Source organism: Psittacula echo (genome assembly GCF_963264785.1).
Source record: "Psittacula echo genome assembly, chromosome: 5".
Classification (NCBI taxonomy): Eukaryota; Metazoa; Chordata; class Aves; order Psittaciformes; family Psittacidae; genus Psittacula; species Psittacula echo.
Genome location: NC_137739.1, coordinates 78,229,656 through 78,249,924, shown reverse-complemented (window position 1 = coordinate 78,249,924; position 20,269 = coordinate 78,229,656). Strand labels below are relative to the sequence as shown.

Sequence of the window (20,269 nt, the reverse complement as noted above, 5' to 3'; positions counted from 1 at the left end):
CAGTCCCTCAGTGGTTTCAGTGGTATGATGAGCAGTGGGCTCTGCTTTCCCAGAAAACTCCTTCCTGCTTGGAAGTGACTGCAGCAGACAGAAGCGAACGCAAAGCGCTGCCACAGTGGGAAATGGCCCTAAAATCCTCACTTTCATTACCCCCATATAGTCCCATGGCTTAAAACACAAACACACTGTGACACTCCTCAATTACATGGTTTTAAAATTATTCAGGCTGGTTCTGGACAGGGAAATGGGAGAGATTTGCTGTGAAAAAGAAAAGCTTTGGCCAAGATCTCTTTAAAAAGTGGGTGTCTTAAATATAGGCTCTAAAATTTCCAGTCTGATAAGTAAACAAATGGCTTAAATCTTGTATTGCTCTTACGGAAGTGAGGGTACCTGGCCTGTTACCTGGGTGCCTAAATAGGGATATACATGCTGAATTATGTTTGTGTTTATATTTGTGTTTGTATTTAGGGTTATGCTGATGGCTGTGAATGGTGCTGTGCTCTGTCACTGGGTCTAGCAGCGCTTGTATTTCCATTTGAGTGGCTGTGCCTGGGAAATTCTGCATTTTACCCAAATGCTGTGTTACCTTTCTAGCCAAGGACAGTGCTTGTTTCCAACAGGCTTGCAGGAAAAATGTTCTCAACTTGATTTTTAACCATTTCAATGCAGGAAAATCGGCTGAGAGAGATACTGCACATTACTGGATGTTGTTCCTAAAGGAAAGATAACTCTTTCCCCTCCCCCTGCCTTTTTTTCCCACCTTCTCTTTGTAAAAGTGGTCCATTTCCTTCCCAGACATCAGACATCCGGAAGAGCTCTCCCTTTTGAGGAAACCCAGAGATCCATCAAAGAAAAAAAAGAAGAAGCTGGATGATCAGTGTGAAGATGACGCCTTTGAGCTGGAGGGTCCGCTGATCACGCCGGGGTCTGGTGAGCTGGGGCTTGCTTTGTGAGGATGGGCTTGCAGAGAAGGGGTCAGCAAGAGTCAAAAAGATGATAAAATGGGGGAGGGAGATGACATAGCAGTATCAGTCTGGCCTGATTCTGTAAGGTCTGTGCAAGAAACAGACCCCAGATAAATTCCACAAGTGATCCAGGGCTGCAGCACTCGGTCACAGTCGCACAGATGCATGCCTGAAGCTGTCACGCATATAGGGGAGCAGAACAATGCCAGACTTTATAAAATAAAACAGAAACCAAGTGTGACCACTTTAGCACTCAGATTGTGTTACTAAAAGGTTTTCTTACCCTATTAAGAAAGGAGTTAAATGGAAAATCGTTCCTAATGTCAAATTCCAGGTGTGTTTTAGGCAGTACCACTGTTCTACTCCTGATTTATAGCCCAGCAAACCTAGTATTTTGTTAATTGGTGTTCCTCTGTGTTAGGGGTGTAGTTATAGATCGTAACGCTAAAAAAACCCACCCAACTTTTATTGCTAGGGGGGTATTTTGCCAGTCTGGCTTACAGAACCAGAGCAGCGTTGGTAAGAGAATCGCTAACACAGTAATGTCGCTGATGGAGTAACATCTCTTGCCACATTCAGCAAACTGATGCAGGGAGGTTTGCAAGCAAAGGGTTTTTTCAGCTCTGCCCCGCAGCTGCTGGAGGTCTGGTGTCTGAAGGCAAATGGCAGGAGCGAAAACCATCAAGTTGGTCAAGTGGAAGCAGTTCAGCCCAAATGGACTTGCAGAGAAAGCCACAGTGATGTGTGGTGCCAGGCAGGAGAGATGTGCCTGGCTGCCAAAGATCTTGGTTTTAAATGCAGTGATGAGGGGGAAACAGGGCAGCAGTAATTAAAAAATCAAAAAAAGAAAATAAATATCTTGGAATTCAATAAACTTGTATTAATTTATCTTAAATTAACTGAAGTAAAAGTGAAGGTCACGCAGTGTGGTCAGTGCCACTGGTGGCTCTGGGCTTGCAAGCAGAAAGGCACAAATGAAAGTGATGGTGCCCTGGAGCTGCTGAGCCACAGGCTCCAGAGCAAGCCATCAGCACAGGTTTGTGGCGAGGGAAAAATAATCCTTCTTTTGCTCTGGTCTTGTTCTTTCTTCTCCCAGATACTTAAAAATACTGCGGGGCTAGCCCTCTCCCACTGCTGGCTCAGGGAGTTTTCCCTGCACCAGGCAAGGCTCCAGCCAATTTTCATTTTCATCTGGCATTTGCATCTTTAAAGTCCATAATTAGCTATTCCAAAAGTCAGTGTTGGCAGAGAGCATCTCCATTAGATTAATAGGAAATACTTGGCCTGTTTTGGGGGGAAATGCACATAAAAGATGGGGTTTTATTTTAATTCTTTATTGGTCTCTCAGCAAGTCACTTTGAACTGTCTTGATGGTTTTGCTTTCCTTGTGAATGAAATTATTTTTGCTGTAGGGTTAATTACTGCAGCTACCTGCCATGTTGAGTTGCCATTAGTTAAAAGGCATGGGTTTAATCTGAATAAATTGTTTCTAGCATTGTTCCAACATTAATTTGTGTGCTGAATGCTTCTGTAAAATGAGTTTTATTTCAAGATCTGATGTTTCAGTGCCTGTAGGTGTAAACAGGCATGTTTTGTCACTGAGCACCTCCTTTCTGGCAATGAAACCATTTAAATCACTGCAAGCAAAGCTGTCAATAAACCCACAGTAAATGTTGCCCAACACTTTCCATTAGAAGACTGTATTCACTTGTTCACGAGTTAGCCAAACTTAGAGCTATTTGAACTGGAACTTCCCATGACATTGTCTGCCTTGGGCACATTTTTTAAGAGAAGCTTATTTTGAGATATTTCAGATGTTTGGAGAAGGTGATGAGGAGAACATCCGAGGGGAAGTTTTGCTGCTCTGGAGCAGACACTTGATTGGAGGAATGTGGGAAGATGTCCATGAGCAAATCTGCCCAATCTGGGGCAAGAAGTGGGCTTTTCTTTTGTTGGTCCAGTTTGTGCTCAGCCCTGTCTGCTTGAGCCACAGGAAGGCTGAGGCAGGCACACTGCGAGGGCAGATGGAGAGAAGGCAAGAGCATCTTTCAGGATGCGATTTATGGGAGGTGGTGGTGGTTTATTGCTGTTTCTTGTTTGACTACTCCGCTCTGGTGTCCGTGGGAGAGCAAGTTTCTGCTGCTTTTATAATCGTAGAATCACAGAATATTTCAACTTGGAAGGGACCGTAAGGATCACTGAGTCCAACTCCCAAAGTATAAGTATCTGGTATTAGTACCTGGCAAGTCACTCTGGCCTTCTCCTTACAAGTGTGAAGCTTGAAGGTAGATACCTCCATCGTTTGACCGTTGCTCCTGCTTTTTTGCTCATGCCTGGTTTGCTGGGTCTGTCTTGATGGCAAATACCCACGGTGCTTACTGGTCCCCCACATCATTAATCCAGGCTGGGATGCCAGCAAAACTAGCAGGAGCATTAAAAGCTTCCTGGTCATTTTCTTGTTTGATGCAATGGACAGCTTTCACTTACATTTTACATCCTGTCAGACAATTCAGAATCATATTTCTATGTTAAGTTTCCTTTCAAAGATTTTGGCTGTTATTGGTGTGATGCTGCTGATTTAACCTCTCCTTTTTTGTTCCTTGAGATACCCATCACAAAAAATGAGAGTTTGGAAAGGTTTTTCTATTGTTTTGGTCTTAGACTTTTCCACATGTCTAGCTCAACTTTCTGTCATTCCTTGTGCACTTAGGAAGAAGGGACTGTTTGGAGTGAGGAGCTGGAGGATGGCCCAAGGTGGTGGTTCAGGGCAGCAGTAGGAGGTGGCACAGAAAACCTTTCTTGTGGCATCTCAGCCATGCCACACACCACCTTAAACACCCTTAATAGTGCTCATAGAGGCAGAATTTGGGTGGATCGAATTGCACACCTGGATGGACTTGTGATTTAAAAAGGACGCACCACTTTCCCAAAAAGCCAGTTTATTATTGGTCCTTCTAGGTACTGAAGCTCAGATTTACACCCAGCAAGCAAATGACGCTGAGCTCATTGCCCAATGTAGGTACGCAGTGGAATTACTGACATTAGGATACGGTTGTTGAACCTCCCTAATATTGAAAATCTGGGTTTTATATTCTTAACATAAAAATCAGTGAGATGAATAGGGACTATTTAGCTCTCCGCTATTTTGGGGTATGAGATACCAAGCTGGTCCACTTTCTTCTCATCAAGTGTGTAATTTTAAAGGGGGGGGTATTTTGTCTGCTTTGAGTCTGTACGAGCTGTAAAGCTTTAAAAGCCGGGAGTAATGTGTGCTTTGGGATCAGTTTGGCGCCAAATCTCACCACTTGCTCAGCATATTAATACCAAATTTGTTTGGCCATCTCAGCAAGCTTTTCCGTCCATGAAATGCTGCATTTCCGTGCCCAGCTGTTTCTTGTATCAGGAATAGAATAATGTGGAGTCACTTGGGTTGCTTTGCCTGCCGAGTCCACCAGTGCTGCTGCAGACACTCCATTTGGATGGTTAAACCTCACCTGTGCTTTCTGCCCTCTTCTGAAAATGGCTATTTTCGCCTTCTGTCCTTCCCTACTCTCCCAGTGACTTTCTCTCGCCTTCTCACTTCCCTCCTTTCTTTCCCTCTCCATAGGCACTGATATTCTTTACATCGGCCCCGTCAAAGGTGAGCTCCACCTCAGTGGAGGACTTTTGCGCTCTGCCTCTGGTCTCTTTGGCTGCTCCCTTAGTTTATTTTCCTGCTCCTCTAAAACTTTTGACTTCCAAAATCTTTAAGCAACAGGTAATACCGGTAAGTTGGGGGCCCTTTGTGTCCCAGGTGCCATAGAACTGCAGGGGGCAGGAGTTCCCAGCGTGGGAGACCTGCGCCTTTTCCCATGGATTTGGGCTGGAATGAGTTTTCCATCAGTTTTTCTCTTGGAGAAGAGCTGAGAGAGAGGGACAGCTTTTCATGGGAAAACAAGCAGCACAGTGTTTTCCCATTGTGGAAAAAAAAAAAGAAAAATGGTAAAAAAGAGAAGGTTTTTCATCCACTGGCTTCAGTTTTGTGTCTGAGTTGGCTTGGTTGGGAGCAGGCAGGGCTTGGCCCTAAGCTAACTCCCAGCTTTTATTCCTCTTACTGGTAGGAAACATATATTCAAGCCCAGGACTGTATAGCAAAACGATGACACCGACATACGACGCTCACGACGGCAGTCCCCTGTCACCCACTTCAGCCTGGTTTGGTGACAGCGCCTTGTCAGAGGGGAACCCGGGCATCCTGGCCGTGAGCCAGCCCGTCACCTCCCCAGAGTCCTTAGCAAAAATGTACAAGCCACAGGCATTGCTAGATAAAGCCAAAACCAACCAAGGGTGAGTTAAGGATTTGGTTTTCTGCTCTTTTTCTTCTCTCTTTTTGGTTTTTTTCAATACGCAGTTTTAAATTGTGCTCTTGCAAGCATCACTCTGACTTCACCAAAGCTGTTCGTGTGTGTGTTACTTCATGTTGACAATTTACAGATGGCTGGATTCGTCCCGATCTCTTATGGAGCAGGAGGTGAAAGAAAATGAGGCTTTGCTGCTCCGGTTCAAGTACTACAGCTTTTTTGACCTGAATCCAAAGGTACAGAGCTATGTATTTTACTCGCATCCTACAGGCAAAGGTTTTGAGCAGAGGGTGCCTGTATCCCCAATGTGCTTTTGTTTTGGTAAATCCTCCACTACTTTGAGAATTAATTATGTAGGCAGCAAGCCCAATTTGCATGCTCCCGAGTACCAGTTTGCTAATGCTTAGGTATTGCTAGAGATGCTTCAGGCCACTCCGACTTGGTGGCAGAGGCTTTTCAGTCTTAGATTGAAGCATTGCATTGAAATGAAAGATGAAGTTGTCTGTCTTGAGCTATGATAATGTGTTTTACAACCAGTCTGTGTTTTTGTGCTGTGCCGTAGTACGACGCGATCAGGATCAACCAGCTGTATGAGCAGTCCAAATGGGCTATTCTGCTGGAGGAGATTGAATGCACAGAGGAAGAAATGATGATGTTTGCGGCACTGCAGGTAGGAGACAGCCTGGGACGCTTGCAGTTTTGGTTGAACTTGCTTTTGTAGCTTTGCAGATGTCTCTATTAATGAATATTGATTAACACAATAAGTGAAACCTCCTGTAATTGGTGCTCTAAGCCCCACCTTGTCTTTGATGGAGCCTGGCCTTCTCATGCTGGTAGAAGTCAGATCGTTTCCTGTCTCCTGATCCTTACTTGAGCTTATTAGGCAATTTAAATACTTGCTACTGCTTGCTTCTCATGAAAAGAAATTTGGCCTTCTTTTAACCAGACATGTTCCTGTCTATCTTCACTTTAAGGTCTGCCCTTCTTAAAAAACCCAGTAAGTACACTAGGTTACTGAACTGTGCATTCTGGCACGCTGCCGCCCCCAGCAGCTGGTGATAATCTGTGGGTTTCCCAGAACTATTTATTTATCTGTTTTATAAAATACTCAGCATGATTTGGCATAAATACTACACCTGCTATTGACTTCTGTGAGACGGATGGCAGGCCCTTTACTATGTGTGGTCTGGCACGCCTTGTCGCTGTAGAATGTAGAAATAGCTCCATCAAGAGCAGGGCTGTCTGCTCCTAGGGCCCCTCCAGGGAAAAAATGAGTGAAAGCAAATACAAAGACTGAGATTACCTCCCTGAACAGTCCAGAGCAGGCTGGGCATGGACCTTCCTATAAGATTTTGTGGATGTTTTGTTTTTCTGGGGAGAAAACAGATGCAATGCATCTTCCCAAACTGGGTGGTGTGGCTGATAGGACAGAGGGTCAGGCTGCTCCCCAGAGGGACCTTGGCAGGCTGGAGAAATGGGTCAACATGAACTTCATGAAGTTCAACAAGGGGATGTGCAGAGTCCTGCCCCTGGGGGGAGCAACCCCACGCACCAGTATGTTTTGGGGACTATCCAGCTGGGAAGCAGCTTGGCAGAAAAGGACCTGTGGGTGCTGGTGGACACCAAGTTGAGTATCAGCCAGCAGTGTGCCCTTGGGGCAAAGATGACGAATGGTATCCCAGACTGCGTTGGACAAAGCACTGATAGCAGGTCAAGGGGGGTGATCCTTCCCTTCTGCTCAGCACTGGTGAAGCCAAACTTAGATTTCTGGGTCCAGTTCTGGGCTCCTTAGTGCAAGAGAGATATGGACATACTGGAGAGAGTCCAGTGAAGGGCCACAAGGATTATAAAGGTCCTGGAGCATCTCTCCTATGAGGAAAGATTGGGAGAGCTGAGACTGTGTTCATCCTTGGAGATACTTGAAAGCCAACTGGACATGGTGCTGGACAGTGGCTGTAGGTGGGGATAGGACCAAATGATCTCCAGAGCCCCTTCCAACCTCAGCTAGTCTGTGATGCTGTGAAAAGAGTAGCTCTGCTCTGCAGGGTCCGGAGCAATCCTTCAGGGTTTGTACCGACTCCTTGGACTGAAAACAGCCAAGCTGGTCATTCCTGACACAATTGCACTCAGTCTCAGCACTTGCTGGCCTCTGTTTATGCAGAGGGTACAGCTCCATTTTTCATTTTTCACAGCATGATGGCTGTGTTGTGATGAGCCCATAGCATCCAGCAGATTGCAGGAGCATCCCAATGAAATGCTGTGCCTTGCCTTTCAGTATCACATCAATAAGCTGTCTATTATGTCCTCGGAAAACCACCTGAACAACAGTGACAAGGATGTGGATGAGGTGGATGCTGCGCTCTTGGATCTGGAAATTACTTTGGAAGGTGGCAAAACGTCAACGATCCTGGTAAGGGTTGCAGGACCTGGTGGCAAATGGCTTGCATGTCCTGTCACCTCACACAAGCAGGAACAATCATTCCAAGCTGGGAATTCTTTCAGGGGTCCTTCCTTTTTTAGTTTCTTCTCTCTGTTTTTTTGTACTTCTGCTCTTACAGCATGAGGAAGTTGCCCACAGCCCAGTGAAGCAACACAAAACATAGACCCCAATAATATTTGCCTTAAAATGGTATTTTTGTTAAGTATCAAGGGGTAGTTCTGGTAGGAGGAGACCCTGGGCAGCGTCCAACATGGGGCCAGCACCAAACTGGAGCTCTGCTCTGAGCCCAAGGCAGCGTAAAAACCCATTTGATCACATGCACGTACTGAACCAAAGGCTTCATTTAAGCTGTAAAACTGCCTTCTACTTTTCACAGTTAATTTAGCAGGGAGAGTTCAGCCTGTCCTGTGCACTCAGCTCTGCATTGCTGCAAAGTCAAGTGCAATACTGCTTTTTTCCTGTTGGGACCATAAGACCAAATGGTGTTGGAGAAACCTTGGAGGAGCTGGGGTCTTACTGACTCCCCCTTGCACTAAATCACTTTCCTTAGTAAAATAATGGAAAACTGAATTAAAATTAATTTGGTTTCTGTTCTCACTACTGACTTCCCAAAATACTGGATTCTTCATGCTGAGGTTTCTCTTCCACTGTTTCTAATTCATGGCAAAGTTTTACAGCACCTAAAACAGCTGCTGTGATTTTCAGAAGTAACTTATGCTTATGAAGCCCTATTTTTATGGGACTGGAATTGAGCCTGGAGTGGGCTATGACTATTTCAGAGGATTTGTCGGGGGTTTTTTTCTGATACACTCTTTTAACACTGGTTTTCCACCTTTAAAAATGTAAAGCCCAAGAACTAAACTGCAGAGAAAGGACTGAGTCCAGTTAGACTTGGCACAGGACAGCTTTTCCAGGCATTTTGCGCATTTATGTCATCTCTGAGTTTAATTTTAAGTCCTTTCAAACCCTAAAATCCCTGAAATTTTCCAGTCTTACACTTCATATAATTTCTTTAAGTGTTCATGAAGGATCTTTTTGAAGTTAACATCCATACTTAGCCTGCTTTACAAGCATTAATAACAGCAGAGGTTTACAGTATTAACCAATCGCCACAGGGACAGCAGCGCTCCTTTGGTGTGACAGAAATAATGCCAAGATTGTATCGCCAAGAGATCCTTTATAATTTCTTTGCAAAACCAGATTTGAAGCACAGTGCTTAGGAACAGTCCCTGCCAGAGAGGAGGGAAGATGACAATGATTCATCAAAACCCTCCATCCCTTTCCGTAGGGGTTGCTAGCAGTAGCCATTTCCAGATGCATTCGAGTAATTGAATACGGATAATGGGCAATTACTGGATTGTTTGTTTAGATTCTGCATTTTTTTCCCTGTGGTATCTATAAACAGCATTGCTCACTGCAGACGGAAAGTAAACTGGCTTGCTACTGGGAGCTGCTGAAGCAGTCTTTGATTTCTCTGTCCTTCGAGAACCCTTTAGTTTGAGCTTGTGGGAATTGCAAGTGCCACCCTGTATATTTTTCTCATGCATATAATCCATATTTAAATATAACAGAAACATATCATAAATAACATATTTAAGTAACATATTTAAATATAAATAACACCAATTCAATATTTAAAAAGCTGGGAGGAGAAAACCTTTCTAGACTGTCAGAAAACCCTTCCCTAGTCCTCCATGGGGATGCAGAGCAGCATCTTTTCCTTTTGCTTGGAGCATAAGGAAATAAATAAGGGAAGAGAAAAACCCCTATGTGAACATGAGCCGGTGTGACCGCCAGTGACCTCGCGGGTGGGAATTGGCTCCAGCGGCAGCAGGAGTTCCTCAAAGGAAGACAAAACCTTGTCCTCTGATTTGCAGACAGCACTTCTGTGCCGTGGATTTTTCTCTGCTTGCTTCTCTTGTGAAGTGGATGAGGCTTTCTCAGGAGCATTTTCATGACCCCTGAGCCCTGATGTTGTCCAGTGAAGCTGCCCCTGGCTTCCTCCCCTGCACAGCATCCCTTCTCTCCCACACCCAGCACCCCAGCCCCACTCTGGCATGAGGGTGAATGGGATAATCTTTTCTTTCCAGGGTGACATCACTTCCATCCCCGAGCTCGCCGACTACATTAAAGTCTTCAAGTAAGTGCTGATGGGAAGAGGTGCTTGTGAAACTGGTAATGTCTGTGAATAATTAATGGTCCTATTGCCTAATATCCTTTTTTAAATTTATCTCCTGCCCTTAAGATCTTGCCGCACACCACTACGTTATTCTCCTGTGAAAAGCCACCAGACAATTGCTGTGTAATACCACAGCTCAGTATCTGCTCTCTTACTGTTAAAACATTTTACTTTATCCTGTAGCACAGTCACTATTTCACACTATTGAAATACTCGATACTGAACTTGATCAGTTCTTAAATACAAAACAAGGGGTGTTTTCCCACTGTTGCCACAAGGAAAGCTTGCTGCATCCCATAGCCAGGAGTGCATGCTGGGATATTTCTGTCACACACTCAATGCCCAGGGGATAATCAAGCCATCCTAAAATTAGGAGTGGAACATAGAAACCTTACTCCTCCTCCTGGTTTGCAAGAGGCTGGATGAATTATAAAGAGCTGAGGTCTGGTTCTGTCTGCCCTCTCCTTGCCAAGAGGAGCAGGTTAAGCTGACTCTGCTCTGCTCCTCTTCCAGCTCACTCAGGGTCTAGTTCGAGGTGTTTATATTTTGCTTTGACTCTGACGGTGGTACGTGGAAACCGGGAATGTCTGGACTTGGAGTAACATTTTGGCAGCCACAAGCGTCTCTTGCAATTTATTGCCTGCTGCGGCAAGTGTTACAGTGAACGTTCTGGAAACTGGAAATAAGGATGAGATTTCACAGCATAGCTATAGGATATAGAAGAAAAGCTGTAGCCAGCAAAACAGTTCTGGAAGAAGCCTTTAATTTATTAATTGATTGGTTCTGGAGCCAGAACTTGGCACTTCTGTTCTGAAAAGCTCTTTCTCCCTCTCTGAAGGTGAATTAATAAGGTCTCCATGTTCATCAGGGCTTATGGACTGTCTTAACTGGGGCAAAGTGTCAGGGCTGCAGCCTCTGCCCTGCATCTGAGTGGCTTTTCCCCCGCCTTGAACAAACAAACAAAAAACCCCTTGCCATTTCCTTCGATGTGCTTGTTTGCAATAAAATGAGGCACGACTCGGGGAGCTAATTGCAAATTGCAGTGCCAGTTGGTGAGACAGGACATGAAGCAGCAAGAAGCTGTTGGTTCCTCACCTGATGCAAGCCCCAGGTCCTGGGTTTGGGATTTGAGGCTGTCCTGCCATGGGAGGGAGGCATAGAATTGCCATTTGCTCCAAAAACTGTTGGCCAGGTGGTATTTTAGTGCCAGAAACCCAACACAAATGACGTGACATTAGGAGATGGCCCAGCTTTGGACATGCCTCTCGTCACACTTCAGCTGGAGAGGAGCTGCAGTATATGTCCCTAGTATGCCTTACATAGAATTTCTACATGTATGTCCCTATAAATGCCTAGTGTTGCTGCAGTTTTGGGATGTTTCTTTCTCCCCTGCCATCTGTGTTACTGCCCGTCCTAGCCAAAGGGTGTATTAAAGCATCTTTAGCGAAGAATGAGAGCGAAGGATGGAAAAACCTGCACGTGTAGGATGGCTTGGCTCAAGGTTGGTGAATTCTGTAGTGGGAGGCAGCTTTCAAAGGAAATTGCAGTTGTAAAGTTTGTATAGGGCAGGGCTTTGTGTGCCAAGGCTTTAGGAGAAGGAAAACTAGCAAAGGCAGAAGGAGACAGCAGATGCTTCAAGTTCAGATGTCCATTAGTGGTGTGGGAGCAGCGAGGCTCATTCAGACAGTGTTTCTCCCACACCATCCCAATTTCCTTCTGACTCACACACCCTGAGCAGCCTCCAGCATGGTTTTGCTTGGAAATGAAAATGCAGTGGGCCATCACAAGCCCTCAAGGACAAGCAGTTGGGGCCATCACACATTTGATGCTTATAGATGAGGGTTCAGCAGCTGTTCCTGGGATGGAGATGTGAGAAGTGCACTGCAGCGAGATGCTGGGAACACAGCCTGTGAGTAAGGTTTAGAAATTAACTGGGGTTAAGAAATAGAGAAACTCGCAGCTCTGGAAAGGTCCTGGCCTCATGGTGGGATGAGCAGGCTCAGGGTACCACCATGCCAGGTGGTCACTTTGCTGCAGGCTTCTTGCCTGTTCTTCTGCGGAGTCAAGCAAAATCCGTGTTTTCCATAAAAAAGAACTGAACCTTTTCTGATGTAAAGTGGAGTATTTAAAAAGAAAACAACAAGTGTACTCATGCATGTACCTTGTACTCTCAGTACTGTCAGAGTGACAGATCTGTTAGAAGTACCGCTTGCTTTCAGAGCTTGAGCAAAGTGGTTCCAGTTTAATGTGGTGGGTGAAGAGGCATAATTCACAGCAGTTTGTAGACAGGTCTGTTTTTGTAATACAGTTTTCCAGCTCCCCTGACCTTGCCCCAAATTAGTGGGACCTCCATGGGATTGAAGAATCCAAACTTGCAGCTGTAGCTCAATTTCTTAACCCACCGTTGTAGTGAAGGGATGGTGAGTGGTGACTGAGCTCACAGACAGGGACTGTCCCAGACTGCTGACACCAGGTTTTCAAGGGTGAAATGAGTTTCGTGGTGCAGCAGCTTGGTTTAGGAGCTTAAACTAAATTTAATGTCCCTCAACTTGTCTGGCAGGCCCAAGAAGCTGACGTTGAAAGGCTACAAGCCATATTGGTGCACCTTCAAAGATACTTCTATCTCCTGCTATAAAAGCAAAGAGGAATCCAATGGGACTCCAGCACACCAGATGAACCTGAGAGGTAAGAGAAGCGTAAATGCTGTTGTATTTTATTGTACTAATAGACTGGTCCTCTTGCATCTTCTTTTACTACTGGTTTATCTTCTTGGGATGCCATCCTAGGGTTGGGTAAATACGTTTAAAGGAATGAGGGTGGCTGGGTTTGATAGCATGGCATATGTTTAGATTCCAGAAAGTGAGTACATGGTACTTGTGACCCCAGCCCACTAGCTCCCTAGGAGCATGGAGATACCACTTACTGTTCTCCTTTTTGTCATGGCTATCCAGAGGAATTGGCCTAACTCCTAAGCAGAGAATAACCCTGAGCTGGAGAGAACAGACCATTCTCTTCCTCTGCTGCCTTTAACTTTTCTTCCTCCTCTCCCTGGTGCTGGCTGTGAGCAGCCTTGCTCAATCACTCCCTGCAAGCTTTGCACATGAGTTTTTAAATTCCTATGGCTGTTGGCTTTTCTTATGTCAAGTGAAACATTCCTGCTCCGGCAGCCACCGAACTGCAGAGAGCTCATTTTGTTCCCTGTGGAGGCAGGACATGTGAAGCCAGGCAACCTCAGGCTGCAGTCAAGGTGAAGCCCGGCCTGCAGGACCTTTTTGGGAGCTTTTGACATATCTGCTGTGATGGCACTTTTAGAAGATCTTGGAGGCAGAGTTGAAGCAGCGCCCGGGCTAACTTGGCTGGGTCAGTTCATCACCCCCCACTGTTTGTACAACCACTTGTTGTTCTCTACAGACACCAAAAGTGGGATGCTCACACCTCGCTAGTGACTATAGCAGCGATGCGCCCGTCTGAAATGATGTATAGGGGATTTGGGGTGAGAGTCCCCACCCATCCTGCCACCTTATCCCACCCGTCCGTAAAAATTTCAGGGATGTGGGCTGTTTGCCAGCCATCGGGTCCATTCACGAGGCCAGGCAGGATCTACAAGGTGAATTCTGCAAGTGTGCGTTAGCTTTGGCTCCCTTGCTTTTAGATCAGGTCTTGGTTTTTGCACCCTTTTTTCTGGTCACTTGGAAAAAGAGACATTGGACAAGTTTTTCTGTCCCTGCTATGTAGAGTGTTCATCACATGGGAGATGTGGTGCACAACTTTTGCAGTGCTGAGGTGTCATAGGAGACGCTTTAGTTGGAGAGCTTTGGTTTTCCTTTTCTTCCTTTGTGTTTAGGGGTTTTTTTCCCCTTTTTTTAAAGCATGGTTCTTGACACCCCTGTTAAACCCTGGCTCCCTCATTGTAGGATGTGAAGTCACCCCTGATGTGAACATCTCTGGTCAGAAGTTTAACATCAAACTTCTGATTCCGGTGGCGGAGGGAATGAATGAAATCTGGCTTCGCTGCGATAATGTAAGTTTATCACTTGGACTGGCTGTTTGTTTGCCCTTTGCCCACCATCAGCTCATGCTCAGATGGGCCGTGTAGCTGGTGCTAATAGAAAAGAAAGAGAGCAAATGCAGTCACATGTGTCTGAGCTCAGTGTTCGGTGTTGCACATGGATACACATGTGAATTTGGAGTAGAAAATCAGTCCCTGCTCTTCGCTAGCTTTGTCCCATGGTTATAGTCTACACATTGGCTGGGTTTCTGCCTGTCTTCTGTGTGTGCTGCAGTCTCCTGGGCTGGAAGGGAAATAAAGGCTCCCTGGAGTTTAACTGGGGGTGGCAGATGGTACCCCCACCACTCTGATGGGCATGGGTCTCTGTTTCTTGGGGCAGGAGACACAGTATGCCAGCTGGATGGCTGCCTGCCGCCTGGCCTCCAAGGGCAAGACAATGGCTGACAGCTCCTATGGTATGGAAGTGCAGAACATCCTCTCCTTCCTGAAAATGCAGCATTTGAACCCAGACCCGCAGCTGATCCCAGAACAGATCAACACCGACATCAATCCCGAGTGTCTGGTTTCTCCTCGCTACCTGAAAAAGTACAAGAACAAGCAGGTACGTGCTCACCTGCTCTGTCGGCGTGGTGTTGGTGTGGACTGAGCTGACCTTGCACCCATTTTGGCGGTACCTGATGTTTAACACTGCGTGTTTTGGATGTGTCATTTAATCGGATGCACGTGGTTACTAAAATGAGATGCCGACTGAAATGCGTGGTTTCGATCCAGCACCTGGGGATGACACCCACAACCTTAATTCTGCCGTACATTATGTGATGTTGCACGCACACAGCTTTGGCAGCAGGGAACTGTTTATTTTAAACACATTGAAAATTCATTTGCATTTACTTTGAATACATTTTGGGAATGGTTTTTGCCCCTGCTGCTACTGAGCAACAGTGCAGCAAAGCATGGGTCAGCTGCCCCCATCTCTCCCCTCACAGATGTAGCAGCGATGAGATGAAATCAGTCCCGGTGCTGGGATTAAAACCCCTTCCCTTGCACAGAGTCCGTGCAGAAATCCTCAGGATCAGCAGAGTTGCAGTTGTGTGCAGTGCTTTATCCAGACTTGGCTGTAATGCAGTTTGCATATTTCTGTCTTCGCTTTTCCACTACTTCCAAATGCCAGTCCTTGAAACATTGCTTCATTTTGAGTTGCTGTGACTTGTGCTTGAACTCCACGCTACATTCGGTCTATGCATGACAGGGCTGAACTGTTCTGGGCTGGAAATAAATGCATAACTTTCTGAAAGACATTATGTGTCAGAACAGCAGCAAAAATAATTAAGTCATTGCTCTGTGGGCCTTTCGGTGACATAATCATTCAGCTGTAGCTTCGTAGCCTGCGTGCTTCAGGCTGGCTGTAGCTAGATACGATTTCTCCAAACCCAGAAGAAGGCTGCAAGTCAGAGAAGCAGGAAAAATGTAACTTTTTACTGGCAAAGCATGATGATTTCCTGGCAGTGGGGTTATATTTTATATAGCCCTTATTATTCTTCTGAATAAGCCTTTATATCCACTTGGATAGAGGAGAGGCTGCATAAATATACTATTTTAATGGATATAATGCCTTCTAGGCTTGAACTCAGTAAAATGGAGGCACCTGGAAAAATACTAGCTTGCAGAACTTGCTTACTGTGCAGGTATCCTCATTAGAAAAATAACCTCCATCAAACCATGGGGATGGGCATGAGCCCTCTCCCTGCACCACGCTGGGCTGGCAGCTGCAATGCAAACACCAGGTCCCCTTATAGACATGGGCTAAACGTCAGATTTAGGCTTTTCCTTTATGGCCGGAGGCAGAGCTTGCAGCAGCAGAGGATGTTTGTGGGCAGCACTCAGCTGGGAGGGACAGAGGGATGGAGGCTGCAGGAATGCATGGAATTCGGCCACGAGGGTCTCTCAGCGCCCAAACACGAGAAAGGAGAAGGAGGAGGAAGAGGTCGTGCAGCCCACAAATAGTGCTGAAATGGGAATTGGCAGTGGGCCTTGCTGGAGGATTTATAGAGGCTCTTGGTCCCACACCAGCCCCAGACCCGCTGGGGTGGTGTTTATCTCCACATGCCCTTGCAGGAGCCTAGGGTTGGCAGGTTGGGTTTGGAGAGCACCAAATCCTAAATACAGAAAAACCCAAACCAACACAAACTAAGTGTATTCACAGCTCTCAGGTGCCTTCCTGGGGTTCAGTGTCAGAGCAGTGTGCTGCTGACTTACAAGAGCAGATGCATCCCCAGGAAGCCTGGCTGATACTCTCCTCCAGCCGCCTGCTACCCCAAGCAGTATCCCCATCATTTCTCTGCATATCTCACATAAAAGGAGCTATTGAGTTAATGACCCATGGAAAGTGGGCTTGAGTTTGTGCAGAGGCACGAGGAGGAGCGTGAGGACACTAATTCTCCTCTGAGCTGGCAGCTTCACTCTCCCCTTCATTCACCAGCAGGACCAAAACCATCTTAGGATGACCAAAACCATCTCTACACGGTGCTGGCCAGCCAGGACCACACCAGTGTTCAGGCAGGGCCAGCACGAGCGGCGAGCGTTATCCTCTCTCCGTCCTTGTGTTCACTTTGGCTGCTTTTCCACCTAAGAAATTGTGCATGTGTTTTTTTTGCTTGAACTTTGGTTTGCAGTTAATTTACACTTTTTCTTTGCTTTGTTGCCATTATTTCTGATTGCTTTTTTTTTTTCTTTCTGCCTCCTTTTTTTTTATTTCGCCTTGCCATCTTCAGCCAGGCTATGTAAGAGACTTGGTAAGTGACAGCAACAATAAAATTAAGATAAATTTAAGATAAAGCTTAAAACAGTCTAGAGCCCCTTTGGTTTGGAGAGCAGCAGGGAAAAGACTAGCAAAACCTACACCCTCCCCGAGAAGCGTGGGCCCTGTTTGGTTTTTATAATGGTCCCCAAAGATTCATGCTGTGAAACTGGAAACCCTACACCAGAAATTTGCCCAGCCGTTTGCTCACATCCTGCATCTTAAACTAACTGAGCCTGAGCAGCTCTTTGCCTCCAGACAGCTCAGATCTATATTTGCTTTTATATGTCTGGAGATACGAAGCAAAAGCAGCTCCATGTTATCAGCTGTGGTCGCAGGGTTTGAGCAGTCATAGCTGAAATAAGACCTCAGGGTAGAAATTATCGATTATGTGTGTTCATAACCGCACTGGCACCCATACACCTCCCGAGTTGTTACCCATTCGCATGACAGTCGAGATGCCACTAATGACCCCCTTGCCTAAAGCTGGTGTGTCTCGCCGCCTGCAGATCACGGCACGCATCCTGGAAGCCCATCAGAACGTCGCCCAGATGAGCCTCATCGAGGCGAAGATGCGGTTTATTCAAGCCTGGCAGTCGCTGCCGGAGTTCGGCATCACACATTTTATTGCAAGGTTGGTGGGGCAGAACAGTAGGGGTTTCATGAGCATGGAGCAGGTTAGATATGCAGCACATCCTTAGCTGTGGAAGTTGAAGTGGAACTGAATTTAAACAGCAGTAATTGCATTGACTCATAAACCCAATTTTATACGTTAACTCAGCTGCCGAGTTTAACACGCATAGCTGTGTATTGCAGGCATGCATTTATTAACCCCTCGCTGTGTCACAGGTTCCAGGGGGGCAAGAAGGAGGAGCTGATCGGCATCGCCTACAACCGGCTGATACGGATGGACGCGAGCACAGGCGATGCCGTCAAAACCTGGCGGTTCAGCAACATGAAGCAGTGGAACGTGAACTGGGAGATTAAAATGGTGAGTTGGTGTTTTACACCTCAGGCGCTTCCCCTGCTCCTGTGATGTGAGACGGGCGCTGCTCTCGGAGTTGGGGGGATGTTAATTCAACTTCATAAGTCAGCTTCTAAAAAGTCAGGTTTTCACAGTGCTGTTTTCTAAAGCATGTCCTGTCCAGCTGCACTGAGGTGGTACAGTTTCTCCTCCCTCCTCTTCTACCTCCATAGAGATGTAGCAAAGCTTGTCCTAACTGCTGGTGGAGTTGAATATGACCCTTAAACAAAAGAACAGCAAACCCTGAACCTGTCTTTAACACAGTTACATGCTTCCTGTGTAACCATTTTCTCTGGTCTCTGAACACCCACTCAAAGGCAGCAAAATAAAATCAAACCAGAACTGATGCTCAGGCAGTAAGATAAATGGACCGGCTTTATATGCACTAAAATTCCTTTTATTTGCAGTACAGCTCAAACTTCCAGGTAAGTAATGAAAAGCAACAGTAGAGACTTCACTAGGCTCCAAGATGGGCTTTTACCCAACTGTTAAATTTGGATGAGCAAACTTTTTCTGCTCCTTTTCAGTGGAACATCTCATCAGATTTGCCAGGGATATGTGAGGGCTTTTCCCCTGCAGTTCGCGGTCAATAAGAGTTGCTGGAGAAATTATTCAGCTTCTCCTCTGCCTCAGAGTCTTTGTTTTGACCCTGTTGCAAGCCCGAATAGCCCAGTTATTCATCTCTGATACTCTGCTGGGAATTCCCTTCCCTCCCGTAGAGCTGTCACTGATGGGGGGACAAAAAAGTAATGGGCATCAATAAACAGGCAGTCTATTCAGTCACTGTGAAATGAGCTCCCCCAGCCCCCATAGAGCATTTCTACAGCCAAATTTCCACTTACAAAACCAAAACTCACAGGAAAAAGTGGAAAGATACCGATGAGAGATGCAGACATGCTGGGTAATTACCTGAGAGTCACGGGAGAATGAAAGGTGTAACTAACGAGAATTTAAGTAAGTAAATAAAACGATAAATAAATTAGAATCATAGAATATCTCAAATTGGAAAGGAGCCATAAGGATCAAGTCCAAATCATCATTTTTGTCACTGAATTTTGCTTAGGCAATGGAAAAGGCATCTGGGTTAATAGAAAAAGGAGAATGAGACAGAGGGAAGAGCGTGTGGCAGTGCCAGCCCTTTGGGTGAGCCTGATGCTGTGGGTTTGCTTTCTAGGTGACAGTGGAGTTTGCAGACGACGTTCGGGTGTCCTTCATTTGCACGGAGGTGGATTGCAAAGTGGTGCACGAGTTCATCGGCGGCTACATCTTCTTGTCGACACGAGCGAAAGATCAGAACGAGAGCTTAGATGAAGAGATGTTCTACAAACTGACCAGTGGTTGGGTGTGAGTCCCATGTACTGTACACCAAGAGGAAAACCCATGGCCATATTAATATTTAACTTTAAAAAGCTGTTCTTTGAAATATGCTGCTTAATAAAGTAAGCTTGAAATGTATCTTTTTTTTTATCATGACAATTTTTGCATTACCAGACCAGTTAATCTGTGTGCACTAATGAGCACTTCTGTTAAATTTGCTGTAACAAGACCGTATCTGGGCCAGGGAGATCGTGCTGCTGGCCTTGAGATACAGAATCCGATGGGCAGATCAGGATAAGATTTGACTGACTTAAAATAGCCAATTTTCTACAAGAACTCTAAGCCATCTTCTTGTAAAGCCATCCAGGGCTTAACCTATATGAAGTCTATTTATCATGTTTAATGCATGAGTGTTTTCTTTTTCTTCATGTTTTTTATTCTGTACATTTGACCTGTTTGGAAGTCGTCCTACCCATAAGTAGAACTGCCATCTCTCCTTTCACACTACATGCACCAGGACTGCTGCGGGTGCCTGACATGACTTCGAAGACAGTTGCGTGTGGACTCGAAGATGACCTTCTGTTAATCTGTTATAGCTTGGTTTTATTTGTTAACTTGCCTTTTGATAATCATTTATATTGTCTTATTTTTTTAATTTTATTTTATTTTTACACCATATTGTATTATGACACTTTTAGTATTCACCAGCATAGTCACTGTTCTGCCTATGATATGCAAACTTTTTCATTACATATGAAGTAAAGGTCTATGAAGTATAGGTTTTGTGTAACTAATGTAAAAAACACAAATTTTATAAAATTGTACAGTTTTTTTAACTAGTCTCACAAGCCAGCTAGAATATTGCATAGATCTGGAGTATCAGCATTAACTCTAGTATGTCTGTAAGGGGTACGGGGAGTAACCAAGAAACAAAAGGAAACAAAAACCAAAATCCCACAGTTTCAGTCCAGTAATTTTTTATCTAAGTTAAATGGGATTTAAGAGCTGTGCCACAACACCCTCAATAACCCATACTTGGGGCCAGGACCTCCCTGTTCGTTAAGCCAGCACCATATTAACACTAATGGAGAGGGATCTGCTGCCCCACTTAATGCCGAGGAATAACCAGTGTTGTGTTCCTGTAGTCTGTGGTTTCAGGACTATATACAAATGCATTTTATTTTAAATAAAAGTAAAA

At 45.4% G+C, this 20,269-nt stretch overlaps 1 protein-coding gene across 3 annotated transcripts in view; it reads left to right on the top strand.

Moving 5' to 3' along the window:
• Positions 1-20,269, top strand: part of FERMT2 (FERM domain containing kindlin 2) — a gene marked incomplete at its 5' end in the record, with an annotated part of 50,832 nt that extends 30,563 nt beyond the window's left edge. Inside the window, 15 exons of one of the 3 annotated variants that reach the window (XM_080619819.1) lie at positions 796-930; positions 4,573-4,605; positions 5,066-5,291; positions 5,439-5,541; positions 5,868-5,975; positions 7,581-7,715; positions 9,836-9,885; positions 12,485-12,609; positions 13,839-13,945; positions 14,313-14,534; positions 16,705-16,725; positions 17,240-17,364; positions 17,580-17,721; positions 18,929-19,098; positions 19,535-20,269. In XM_080619819.1, the coding sequence (XP_080475945.1) occupies positions 796-930; positions 4,573-4,605; positions 5,066-5,291; positions 5,439-5,541; positions 5,868-5,975; positions 7,581-7,715; positions 9,836-9,885; positions 12,485-12,609; positions 13,839-13,945; positions 14,313-14,534; positions 16,705-16,725; positions 17,240-17,364; positions 17,580-17,721; positions 18,929-19,098; positions 19,535-19,553 (1,721 nt within the window). In that variant the 3' untranslated portion in view covers positions 19,554-20,269. Of the gene's footprint in view, positions 1-795; positions 931-4,572; positions 4,606-5,065; positions 5,292-5,438; positions 5,542-5,867; positions 5,976-7,580; positions 7,716-9,835; positions 9,886-12,484; positions 12,610-13,838; positions 13,946-14,312; positions 14,535-16,704; positions 16,726-17,239; positions 17,365-17,579; positions 17,722-18,928 lie in introns of all 3 variants that reach the window. The other 2 variants (XM_080619820.1, XM_080619821.1) reach the window with 2 other exon arrangements.